Raw genomic sequence first — 12,800 nt, 5'->3', positions numbered from 1 at the left:
CCTGGCTTCTGCATACGCACGCATGGATAACAATACCCCCTCTACCTGGAAGGCTGTATGCAGGTGGGGATCGAAGGTGATCATATTTATGGAAGTTCTCTGAAAAGTATGAACGTGTGATGTATTATTGCTACCTGGACTTAAAATCACCATCTCTCTCAGTAAACTAAATTCTCAGAAATGGCTTACATTTTGTGCTTCAGAAATGTGGTAATAGGAATAGTCATTGTTAACTGAGGGCTGGCCAGCTGGAGGGAGATGAGCTGAAGGGGGAGCATGAGCAAAACCCATCAAATGACTGTTCTTCTGAAAACTTGTGGCCACTGCTGGTGGGCTGGCTTTAGAAGACTCCTGCAGATAACCTTCCTGCTCGACCTTTCGACGCATTGTAGAATTCCAGTGGTTCTTGATAGCATTATCAGTTCTGCACAGAAATATATCACATAAGAATTTTACAAACAAAATTTTCAATTCAGATTAGAGTTAATTGACAGAAAACTGTTTCGAACAGAGACTTTCTTTTGTGTGTTTTTTGTTTTTTTTTTTGTGGTTGTGGTTGTTTTCATTGTTTTAGTCGTGAACCTCTGAAAATCATGCTTCCCTTGTTACCTAATTGAAAATCCATAGATTTTTCTCATTACCCCATATGGGACATATGTGGATTTTTAGAAATCTTTAAATTCCTTAACCACTTTGTTTCCTTGATAAAAGAGTATTTTCAGTACAACCACTTTTCATGTTTATTCTGACTGTTCAAGACTCTCATACAACTTAGAGATCCAGCTGTTCTAGAAAATTACTCCTTTGAGTGTGGCTTAGCAGGGCCTACACACCACAACAGGCGCACAGTAAAGTTTGGTGAATGATAATGATGTCGCCACTGCCTCACTGTCTGCTCTTTATCTCAAATAGCAATGGCCAGAAATTTGGAGTAAAAAAAAAGAAAAAAAAGATTAAAGAAAAAAAGAAACTCCCATCTTTAGACATTCACCTCAAATTGTTCTAGAACTGGAGGTGAGAATAGAAAATGGGATCCAGAGGGGAAAGATGCTAAGTCCCGATATATTTTCAAACTGCAAAACATTTTTTACTAAAGTCTTTAAATTCTCAGGAAAACAGTTTCTCAATTCAAAAAAAAAAAACGTTTTAAGCCTCCCTTTGACTATTCTGATGGGGGTGGGGGAATGTATGCTAAAGAAAGAGGAAGTTCAATCGCCCCTTAAATTTTTACAAGAATCAACAGCATATCCTCTCAGGCCAAATGGGAGAAAAGGCCTCCATTTGTCAACTTCTTGGATTCTCTAGGCTGATACATCCATAGGGAGGAAATGCTCGGGAACACCACACAAGAACATGACATAACCCATCAGAGCCATGGCCTTCTTTTAAAGGACCCTTTCTCCAATTTCAAAGCTCAAGAATAAAACTTATTAAATATTTTCTATTTTACATTAGTTACATAAGATTTAATGAAAAGTATCTTCCAAGTTAAAGAAAGCATGTTTATAAACTGTTCAAGTGGGGTAAGTGGGACAAAAATGAGCTTTTCTAGATATCCCTCATTATGAGGCCATTTCTGTGCCTTGTTCATTAAAAGAAAGCATAACACTGACATTATTTAAAAACTGGAAGCAGTATGATAATTCTAGAAATACTCCACTTCTTCAAAGGAAGAAAAACTAAGCCAAGTGGTATAATGAAATGAACGCTGGTAACAGGAAAATGATAGCTAAGCTACTTCTGGTCTACTGAACCAGCTGCATGAGCTCAGACCAGAGACAAAATGTCTATCCTCAGTTTCCTTCTATGTGTTTAGAGTTTTATAGTTTACCAACTATTTCGACATTCATTTTATTTGATACTAACATTGGCTCTGTGAAGTAAGCTATTACTCATTTTTTAAACAGAGTGATTGAAGCTGGGGAAGGTTCAATGACTTGGCTCAGAGCTCACTGTTGGGTGGATTCTGGAAGTCCTCAATCAGATACACACTAAGAGCTCCTCCAGTTTCAAAATCTACGGATCTGGTGTATCTAATGAAACACGATCACTGCAATGTAATTCACTCACTCACCATACATTTAAAACAAAATGTTCAATACCCACTCCCTCATTCTTCCCAATCAATATATTTTTTGACATATTATTACCGTCCAGGCAGTAGCTTTGCGATTTCTGCCCATCTGTTCCCCAGTCTCTTGTGTGCCTGGTAAATAATTCTGTCTTCCTCTTCTGTCCAGGAGGTTTTCTTAACTTCTGGATTCAAGTGGTTATGCCACCTCTCCCTACATTGTTTTCCAATTCTCCCCTTTAAGTGCTTGGCAATAACAGACCAACGTTTCGGACCGTATTTCTGTACAAGTTCTATCACCTTCAGATAAACACACAAAAATAACCTATGTTTTAATGTTATGTAATGACTCAGCGTAATCATTCTTCAGTGTTACAAGATCTTTAGAAAATGTCTAAGAATCTGCTTTCATTCACTGGAAATATGGGAATAGAGTCCTCTGCTTCCTGACACTTTACCTGTTTCCTCAAGTTGGGAAACATTCAATAAAGATGTCTGGGGAAATATTCTTATTTGTGATTCACACACCAAAGAGAAAAGAACTTACTCTCTGATCTTCTTCTTTGGTCCAAGGACCCTTGATGAGTTCAGGGTTTAGTACCTTCTGCCATCGGTGCTGGCATTGCACATCTGTTCGATTCTAGACAAATAATAAAATATGCACTGTCATATAGATAAGATATGATAAGCACAATAAACACATTCAGGAACATTTTAGGGCATGTTTGGAGAGCCTACCCATCACTCATTACTTACAGCTAATGAACATACAAAGAATATATCAAAACTGCATCTAAAATTAGAAGCTCTGTCTTCTTAGTGAAATAGTCCTGCCTTATGAACTGAAGGACCTTCATATTGTACACATGGCTATCAGTTTAACCTTATCCTCCACATGCGGCAGTATCTCTATGGACTGAGACTGATACTTGTTAGTGATTCCACATGACGGTCAGAGTTTCCTGGAAATCTACTCTAAATGATTGAAGTTTGCTTCCCATTCAAACCAAGAGATATACTTCAATTTAGGGCCTCAAATATTAATATTGCAGAATAAAGATGAATAAAGATAGGCCCTAACTTATAAAAGAGTATAATCTAGAAAAAAAAGACAAATATATAATTAACTAACAGAAGGCAGAATTTGATTCATAAGCAAGAAGAAACCAAAACAAAACGATATTGGGCTGGGAATAGAAGCATCTCCTTAGGAGGAGAAATTATGTTTCCTTAGGAGGAGTCTGGAAAAGCTCTTGATAGCCCCTTGGAAGGCTGAATGGAACATTCTAGGAGGTGACATCACCAGAGACAAAAGCCCAAAGGAGGGAAAGCAGAAATGAATTCAACCAAACGTGCTGACAGAGGAAGTAGGAAAGAGAACCGGAGTTGTATGTTGGGGCCATGTGAAAGCACCTTTGTTTGCCAGCTCAAGGCAGTACACTTAATTTGTGAGACTCTTATGTCATTGCTGTTGTTTTTGAAAAGTTAAGGTACAGCTGCATTTTAGGACGCTCCGTGTACCAACAATGTTTGGGGTGATGGAAGAGTGGAAAGCTACAAGTAGGGAAGCCAGTTAGGAAGCCACTGTAATAGTCCAGAGAAAAAGGATGGAGGCTGAATCTGTGAAACATCAAGGAGGATGGAAAGAAGGGGCTGACTGACAAAGGAATTCCAGATTCCTTAGTCACTGCTTGGATGTAGGGTATGGGAAATGGGGTAAATAAAAAAGGACGAACCAAAATTTTCAGCCAGGGTACACAAGTATGGCTTTGAACTAATAAACAGGAAATTTAAAAGAAGTTACCTTGGATATAGCATGATTTTAGTCATCCTACCATATAACAAGTCATCAAAATGCTAATTTATACTATCCTAATAAAAAGATAAAACAAGAGGAAAAAAATTCTTAAATGTTGTAAAAATCTTTTAACAATCTGTTTAGAACCCTTAATTATATGCATTACAATATAAACTAGAAGTTATGGATGAGGCATTTCTCCCCCTACTTCTTACATATGAGCAAAATGTGTAATGTCTTAATATCCTCTCCCAGAATATCTTACTTAAATTGTTGGGGAGATTTCATTTTATAGAAAGAAAATATTATGAACTTACCGGAAGATAATTGGCAATAACTTTCCAGTCATCTGTTCCATTCTGTTCCACCAGCTTCTTTAGTTTTTCATCCTAAGACATTTAAAGTTAGTCCTAGGATATCAGTCATTTACTGTATAATTTTATTCAAGTTAGAGTAAAAGGGAACAAATCCAATAATCCAATCCAGGAAAAAACCCTCAAAAATATTTAAATACAACAGATATTAATGTAATCTACTGGTTTAGAGCATAGATTTATATAGAACCTAACAGACCAGAGTTTGAAACTTGACTCAGCTATTAACTAGTTAGATAGGCTCAGGTATATCATGTTGCTTTTCTGGGCCTTAATGTTGTCATCTATGTGGTGGGACTGCTGATGTCAATGTGGTTATTTGGGGATTACCTGAAGTAGCTATGCAAAACATTTAGCATAATCCCTGGCTTACTGAATGTTTATTTTATTTATTTTTTTAAAAAGATTTTATTTATTTATTCATGATAGTCACACACAGAGAGAGAGAAAGAGAGGCAGAGACACAGGCAGAGGGAGAAGCCCTCAGGATTGCGCCCTGGGCCAAAGGCAGGCGCTAAACCGCTGCGCTACCCAGGGATCCTGAATGTTTAATATATAATAACTATTAAAAGTTTTGCTTGATGGGAAAAAAAATGATGTACTCCAATGTTAGAGTTAATAGACATTTATGGCAATAAATAGGATCTTGAGTAAGAAACAGCTCAACCTCTATTTTAACATTTAGTTAGTTCAACCTCTTTCATGTAAAAAATGGAAGATCACTTTTTTGATTGAATTTGAAGGCATGGATAATGTAAGAAAATAATTTCATTTTTGCATCAATATATTCACAATTTAAATGAGGCCAAACTTATTAAAACACAGAAGACACGAAACATCAGGCAGAAATCTTTCAGTTGACAGGTGTCTTTCTAAACATGTACCTTCAAGTGAAAAAGAACCACTATGTTTTTGCAAAGGTAACTTTCACAGACAATGTGGGTCCTTGTAGGACACAGACACAGAAATTAGGAAACCAGTGGTAACAACAGAACTTCTGTATCTCTCAGGATCATCGAAGATCACAACTTATGGACCTCACTGGCAATCCCACTTGCCTATCCACAGGGGGATAGGGGCTCTGGTTTAAGTGAAGTAAGATAGAATGAAACTGAGGAAGAGTCAATACTATTTATTCTAACCTAAAATCCTCTAAAATCATTTGCAAAAATTTTTGAAAACTTTAAAGAAAAAGCATTTCCCTCCATGCATTAATAAATAATTTTGTTCCTTAAGTATTTTTTTTCCATTTCTACAAAGATCAAGCTTTTGATAGGCTAGCAGGAAAAGAAAGGTGGGAAGAAGACACATCTCTATCACTGAATGCTGTTAGAACATGAATATGGCTCTGTGAAATATTATATATCACGAATGTTAAATCAATACGTTATGACAAGATGAGTTCTATATTTTGTTTCATACTTTTGTTTGGGGAAGTAGCAATTAATTCATCAGTACAGAGAATACTTACTAATATCTCCCTTTGTAACAAGTGATTCTGGGCTCAGGGAACGTCAAAATGAACAGTTAGCTCTGCCGCCAGTAGATCTGTAGTCAGTCTACTGGGGGAGGCATTCCTGTTACAGCAGTAATAAATAAGAATGTGTATCCAGTGCCTGGAGGAGGCATCCAATCTGCCTGAAAACCAGGGATAGCCTCACAGAAGAGGCAATACCTTCACAGGTGTCGAAGAAGTAGTAAGAAGGAGTGCAGCAGAAGGACAAGAACAGAATAGGCAGAGAGAAACACAGATGAAATCTAAATTGAGAAGAAGGGGACATTCAAAGAACTAGGAAGAATTTGGAAGTGAATGGGATAGTGTACACTCAGGGGAGTGGTGAGAGGTCAGCACGTTGCATAGCAGGCTAGGATAAGATTTCAAAGAGCCTGCTAATGAGTTTGAGCACCCGTAGTTCAGCTGAAACATTTTTTTCATAAATTGATACACTCTAGGTTTGTTCCATGTTTTGATGACACAATTAGTTACCTCTTCCCTGGTCCACCTAGTTTTCCCCAAGTGACGCTTTCCAGACTTAGGCAGCAGCCCATCATAGTCATGATCACACATCTCAATGTCTTCATCATCCTCGTCACTACTGTATATGCTGCAGAAATAAAAGATGGGCAGACGTGGACTGAAAGCAGAAGACTTAAACTACTAGATTACAAAATTTACATGAAAACTCAATCTTTGCAAAGATCATAAAGATAAAAGTTTGAATACTTGCACAAGATTGTTTTCTGCCTTCTGTTGCTCTAGTATTGTAAACTGGTTCTGCTGTTAGTGGTATCCACAGATACCGCCAAGGACCTGGCACTTTCTTATTGCTCTGCATGTTTAAACCTGCTGAGATTGTTAGGCCAGTGACAAGTTACACACTTGGCAACCTTCCCACCAATGAAGGTTTAAGTTGAAAACTTAATGTTAAGGACAATAAAAGAAACAAGAGCCTATGTCCTTTTATAAGTACACACTCAAAATCTTTGGAAGAAGTCATGTCATTTAAATAATATTTCTCCAATACAATAAGCAACTCAATTATGTTACTCCAATGAGGCTGGTGTTTTATTGAGAAAGAAAAAAATTCAAGAAGTAATACAACTGACAATACAAATAGAGTCATTCCTTAAAGATTAGAAGACTAAGAGAATGTAAGACAAAAGGATTTTTAAAAAACCTGAGGAAGGAGAAGACTGAGTGATCAGACTGCTTTGTACACAACATTAATATCCAACAGCTCGAAACTCCAGGTCAGTTGATCCAACTTGTGGCAGAGGAGACAATACTCAGTTTCCTAAGTAACTTAGTGAATAATTAGGCCACTTGGTAGCCACACTCTTGCTTATTTTTTGTTTTTTGTTTTTCTATTTATGACTGAATGGTATTTGACATCTCTGAAAATGTTCCTAATTCAAAACTGAGGGATTCCCCCAGATGAGTTTAAAAAGAATGCATTAGTGTTTTGAAGAGAGCTTTTTCTTTTACCTAGTAGACCAACGCTATGAATGTTGATGACTCTTCAAGTAACTCTACATTTAATGTTTATTAATCATATACTAAATAGATGACAGTAATGTTACAGCTAGTAAAATTTACAATTTACTTTTAGTTATAACTTTACTTATAAAACATAATATGCTGTCTTAAATTATACTTTAACATAAGATATAAATTTAATATAAATATACCTTAAATTACACCCTCTTAGAAATCTCACTAAAATTTTTCATTGTAATATTGAGAAGTCTACCAAACTGAGAACAATAAAAATAATGATATAAAGCAACATTATAATGCAAATTATTATTTTTAAGAAGGAAATTTATATTTATATCAGATTTTGTCTTCCCAAACTAACTTATATTACTCATCCCTTACAAGTCAAGCAAGCTTTCCAAAAATACTGAATTTGAGGTTCTTAAAATTTAAAATTATTATTTTGGGCAACAATTTGAAGGCCCACGATGGATGGTGACAAGTACGATGTGATCCAAACTCCAAATGCCACCACAAAAGAGATCCCTAAGCTGTATTTATAATCTATAATAATTTTTTATTTAGTGTCTGTTCTTTTAAACAAGAATCTAATCCTGTTCCCCAATGTCAACAAGAGGCTCTAAACAACTTCTGATTAATAAATACAGCAGTTTCCCTTTAATAAAAAACACAAGCATCAGAGATTTAATAAAATATAATCAATCCCAAGGCTGTCCCAAGGTCAGCATCTTTCTTTCTTTCTTTTTTTTTTTTTTTTAGATTTTATTTATTTATTCATGAGAGACACAGACACAGGCAGAGGGAGAAGTAGGCTCTATGGAGGGAGCCAGATGTGGGACTCCATCCCAGGACCACAGGATCACGCCCTGAGCCAAAGGCAGACGCTCAATCGCTGAGCCACCCAGGCACCCCATGGTCAGCATATTTCAAAAGGTTCACAGGGAACTCCTTGGAAAGCCCCCAAATGAAGTGACACCCATATTAAATATCAGGAATACCAAGCAAACCAGAGTAATCTGGAAAAAGAGTAACAGATTCAATTTACTTTAACGTTTTAGGTTTGGTTAGGTCTGGAGATCACATTTTCAGAAGTGAGAACTATATTTTCCAAACTAGTATACTGGGCATCTTTCTCCTGGAAACAGCAGCTCATCTCTCAGGAACAAGCAACAAATCCGGCCGCCCATAGGGGGCAGCCAACTTCAGGTGAGAAAGGACAGGCATCAAACAGGACTAGAGCTCTGGAGGCAAAGGTGCCAGTCCTAATTCTGCCTCCAGTTCCCTGCTTGAATTGGACAAATCACTTCCCGTCTCTCCGGACCTCAGTTCCTCACCTATACCTAAGGGCTTGGATTCTATTAGTAAGGTACTTTCCAGGGCAAATAAATGATGATTTCATGTCTTCTGTGCTCCTTCAAAATTCAGCACAGAAGCAGAGATGTGCAGAACCAGAGACTTGGGGGAAAACGTGGTGTGGGACTTCCGCAGGTCCTGAAGAAACCATCAGGGGAGGAGGGTGAGCTCAGGGCTGCTCCCAGGCTGCTCCTGGGGCCATCAGCAGGTGCGGCACCAGGGCTAGCTTGGGAGCTTTGCATGCGATGCCCCTGCTCTAAGCCGTGCCGGTAGCCAAAGCGCGACTAATTTTTACTAAGGACCTGAAATAACTTTTCCTTTATCTGCTCTGACAGGCTCTCGGACTCAACAGTCAGAGGACTTTCAAAGGTTGATTTCAGGCTTGATGCACTCGACTCCCCCCCCCCCCCACCTGCTAGACCTGGTGTGGTTACAAGAGTACAACTATGAATATTACATTCTGTCAAGGAAACACACCGTGCAAAGAAACGAAAAAGAAAAGAGACGGTGGGGGTTGGGAAGAGGGAGGGGAGCGGGAGGAAGTGCCTTGTGGCCGCTACTGTGATTCTAGAAAAGGGGTTCAGACTCATTTCGCTGACCTGGTTAATAATCCCTGCCGAACTGACGCTCGCCTGGCAAGAAACGGCTTTGAACCCGCAGCCGGGTTTCTCTTCCCCCTGAGGCAGGTTCGAGGCTCCCGCCCCTCCCGGCCGCCACCCTTCTCCGCTACCTGGGAGCTGCAGGGAACCTGCGCGGCCCCGCCCCGCCCAGCCCGCAGAGGTCGCGGGGCGCCGGCCCTCCACCGCGCCTCCTCCCAGCACCCCTTCCCAGCTTCCTTCTTCTCCTCCTCCCTCCCAGTTTCTGCTCTCAAAAAAAAAAAAAAAAAAAAAAAAAGTGGCCTCTGCTGTTAAGTCTCAAAGGCGAAGGTGAAACCACTTCAGGGGCAGCACCGCCGCCCCGCGTGGCCGGGCCCGGGCGTGGCGTAGGGAGCCCAGGAGCCCCGCAGGTCGCCTTCTCCTTTCCCCCAGGGCCCAGCCCTGCCCGGGCGCTGCTGCCCGCCTGGCCAGGCCCGGGCCCGAGGGGCCGCCGCGGGGCCCACACCCACGCTCCTCGCAACTTCCCAGCGCTTGCGCGGCGACAGGCGACAGCCGGTTCAAAGACAAATACGTGCAAGAAAAGCAAACAACCCGAAGGGAAAGAGGTTGGGTTTGCTTGGCCCCCGCGGGCTTATCCCAAGGCCCCCGAGCGACGGCCCGCGCGAGCCCCGTCCTCCGCCCGGGCGACCTTAGGCGGCGGGAGCAGGGCGTGGGGAGGCGCCGCAACCTCAGCCGCGTCCACGTGTGCGCGCCGCGCCCGGACCTCTGCGCCGCCGAGGGGCCTCGAGGACCGCGTCCCGGGGGCTGCTCGCCCCCGCCCCCGTCCTTCTCCGTTGAGGGGGCAGCGGTGACGGCCGCCGAGCGGGTCCCCGCACCCGGCGGCTCGCGGGGAGCTCGGGCGCGGCCAGTCCGCGCAGTCCCGAGGCCGGGGGAAGCGCGAGCGCCAGCGGCTGACAGTCGGGACGAGCACTTCCCTCCTCCTCTCCGTCTTCCCCTCGCGCGGCCGCGACGTGCGGGGACTTCACCCCTCGTCCCGCGGCCTCCCCAAGTGCGAGGACATGTGCGGCGCGGACGCGTGCGAAGGCGTGTGAAGTGCTTGCATAAGAAATAAAAGCCTCCCGGGGCACTGGGGCTAGAGCCTTCAAAACCGGGGCTTCAGACAATTTGCAAAGGCGGAGAGACCCTTTTCTTCCCTAAAATCTTCTTCGCAGCCGCCTGTCAGCTGCCGCTCTTCTCCGCCTCCGTAAAGAATGAATGAAATTTAAGGGAGCTACCTGCAGCTACTAAACAATCCGGCATCTCCCCTACATCTGCCATATGCTGCGCGCTCCCAAGTCCAAGCTCATCGCAGTACGTCCAGCCGTCCCGCTGCGACTCCCTCGCCGACGCCCGCGGCATCGAGCCAGGCACCCGGTGGGCTCCCCCGGGCCGGTGGGCACCGCTCTGGCCCCGGCGGGGACGTGCGGCTTGCTTGCCCCCTAGAGCGAAATGTATCCCCGTGCAACCTGCAGGACGAGCCTCGGGGCGTGCTTCCTGACGTCCGAGACTATTTCCCGCACGGGCGCTTCCATTCATCAGTTGCCGAGGCAGAGGCTCCGGGTGCTCGCGGGATCTGACAGCCCCACAGAAGATCCGGGGACGCATTCCCACCTGTTCCCCGAGCGCCCGGGGCCCCGCGCGCCCCCGCGCGCCCCCGCCCGCGGCCGCCCGTCCCGGCTCCCCGTTACCTGTGTCGGGGTCTCCGGGCCATGGCGCGGCGGGCGCGGGGCTCAGCTGGGAGCCGCCGGGACCGCACGGGGCTGCCGCCTCCCGCTGCCCGCCGCCTGCCTGCGTCCGTCCCCGGCTGCGCAGCGGCGTTCCGCACCGCCCGGGCGAAGTTTCTCGGGAGAAAGAGGAGAAGGAGGAGGAGGAGGTCGCGGAGGAGGAGGAGAAGGAGGAGGAGGAGGAAACAGGTTGATATTAAAATGTAAACTCTGTAAACAGAGATGCCATCAAACAAAGAGCTTTGGACACTCCCCCTCCCGCCAAATCTGGCGCCCCTGCAGTGCGCACGCGCCCTGCCCGCCGCCTCCGCGGTCGCCTTGGCTGCCGCCCGCCGGGCCGCGGGGCTGCCGGGCCGGCCGGGCCGCCGCTCCCCTCGGGCTCTCGCGCCGCCGCGCAGTGCCTGGCGCGCAGCGAGGCCCGGACGGCGCGCGGGCGGGGAGCCCGGGGCCGGGGAGGGCGGCCGGGGGCCGCGGAGGCGCCTTTTCTGGCGCAAACCCCGCTTTCGGGCCGCGGCCGCGCGGGCTCGCGCCAGGTCCCGCGGGGCCGCCCCCCCTTCGGGCGGCCGCCACCCGCGCCCCACGCCCGGCCCCCGGCACCGGCGCCCGAGCTCGCCGGGCTCCGACGCGCTGTCGCGGGGGCGGCGGCGGCCGGGCCGGGGCCGGGGCCGGGGCCGGGGCCGGGGGCACCTGGCGCGTCTGGGGTTGGAGTTCAGGCGGAGGGTGAAGGCGGCTCCCTGCAGGTGGGGGAGCGGGGTGCGGGGGAGCAGGGGGCCAGAGCATGTGTTTTCATGGGACGTCTGGCTGTGTTTGGGTTTTGGGTCTAGTATCTCTAATTTAACTTGTTAATGACAAAGGACACTTAAAGACCAGGGGGCTGGAGCTAGCACCGCTCCGCATGGGGTATCCGGGCGGAGCTTTCACGCCTCTCCCGGATCCTGGAGCCCACACAGCCCCGTCGCCACCCCCGTATTGTCACTAGCACTTCACTGTCCCCCGGGCACACGCCCGGCCCCACCCACCGTGCGCGGCCAGGCCCCGGCGGCGCCCACCGCACCCCTCTGCCCCCGCGCTGCCCCCACTCCGACGGCGGCGCGCCCGGGATCACGCACCTGCGAGATCCAGGGGCTCCGAACAGCCCGCCCCTAGCAGAGCTCAGGACACCCCACGTGTGCTTGCGTTGGTTTTAAAAGTTAAGCAGTCTGTGTGTGACACGGAGGTCGGTTCCCAGCCTTAGCGTAGTTTGGGAACTCTCGTTTTACGAGATAAAAATCTTGAAGACTTTTGTGTTCATTTAACTAGGGGCTCCCGAAGAAATAGAGGGAGAAGATAAGTGCTGAATTTATAAGGATTGATGATTGGGGGATTTTAGGGGAGTTTTAGTTTTACTTCCGTTTATAGACTTGTAGCATTGGGGATTTTTTTTTCATTCTCTGTACACACTAATTTATTTTTCCTTTAATCTTATAAGTTCGAGACTTCTGCTGACTGGGTTTGTGGGTGTCCCATGTGCCCCGGCAGTTTAAACTTAGCTCAGAAAGCATTTTTCTTACTAAAAAAGCATTTTCTTACAGAAATGAGTCATAATTTTATTAAATGGTGAAGCATGGTAGGTTTCAAGGCTTTATCTGGTGTTTTAAACTTTGTTTCTTAAAAATTGTAATATAGTTTAAAGCCTTATCAAAAATGTTAGTTGCTAGCAAGGTTTTAACATTACTTTCTTCGTGAGAAAAAAATAACACTGAGACAAAAATTATTGTGAGATATTTCGGTTCACAATTCTGAAGGACTAGTCACTTGCAAGGTAATACTTTAAAAAAAAAAAACATTTTATTTATTCATGAGGGACA

General features: G+C 45.3%; 1 protein-coding gene across 6 annotated transcripts in view; it reads right to left on the bottom strand.

Annotated features, from left to right (window-relative positions):
* The window catches only part of MYB (MYB proto-oncogene, transcription factor), an 88,306-nt gene extending 77,114 nt beyond the window's left edge, over positions 1 to 11,192 (bottom strand). For 2 of the 6 annotated variants that reach the window (XR_003126185.3, XM_025422360.3), the window contains exons 1-6: positions 10,918 to 11,190; positions 6,231 to 6,348; positions 4,187 to 4,258; positions 2,619 to 2,711; positions 2,151 to 2,371; positions 190 to 424 (exon numbers count right to left, since the gene is read on the bottom strand). Coding sequence is in view for 5 of the 6 variants with exons in the window: in XM_025422360.3 (XP_025278145.1) it covers positions 190 to 424; positions 2,151 to 2,371; positions 2,619 to 2,711; positions 4,187 to 4,258; positions 6,231 to 6,348; positions 10,918 to 10,940 (762 nt within the window). In the remaining variant the exon portion in view is untranslated. Of the gene's footprint in view, positions 1 to 189; positions 425 to 2,150; positions 2,372 to 2,618; positions 2,712 to 4,186; positions 4,259 to 6,230; positions 6,349 to 10,917 lie in introns of all 6 variants that reach the window. The other 4 variants (XM_025422356.3, XM_025422361.3, XM_025422358.3 and 1 more) reach the window with 4 other exon arrangements.
* Between the last annotated feature and the right edge of the window lie 1,608 nt (positions 11,193 to 12,800).

The sequence above is a fragment of the Canis lupus genome, chromosome 1 (genome assembly GCF_003254725.2).
Source record: "Canis lupus dingo isolate Sandy chromosome 1, ASM325472v2, whole genome shotgun sequence".
Classification (NCBI taxonomy): Eukaryota; Metazoa; Chordata; class Mammalia; order Carnivora; family Canidae; genus Canis; species Canis lupus.
This window is presented reverse-complemented; position numbering and strand designations above follow the sequence as displayed.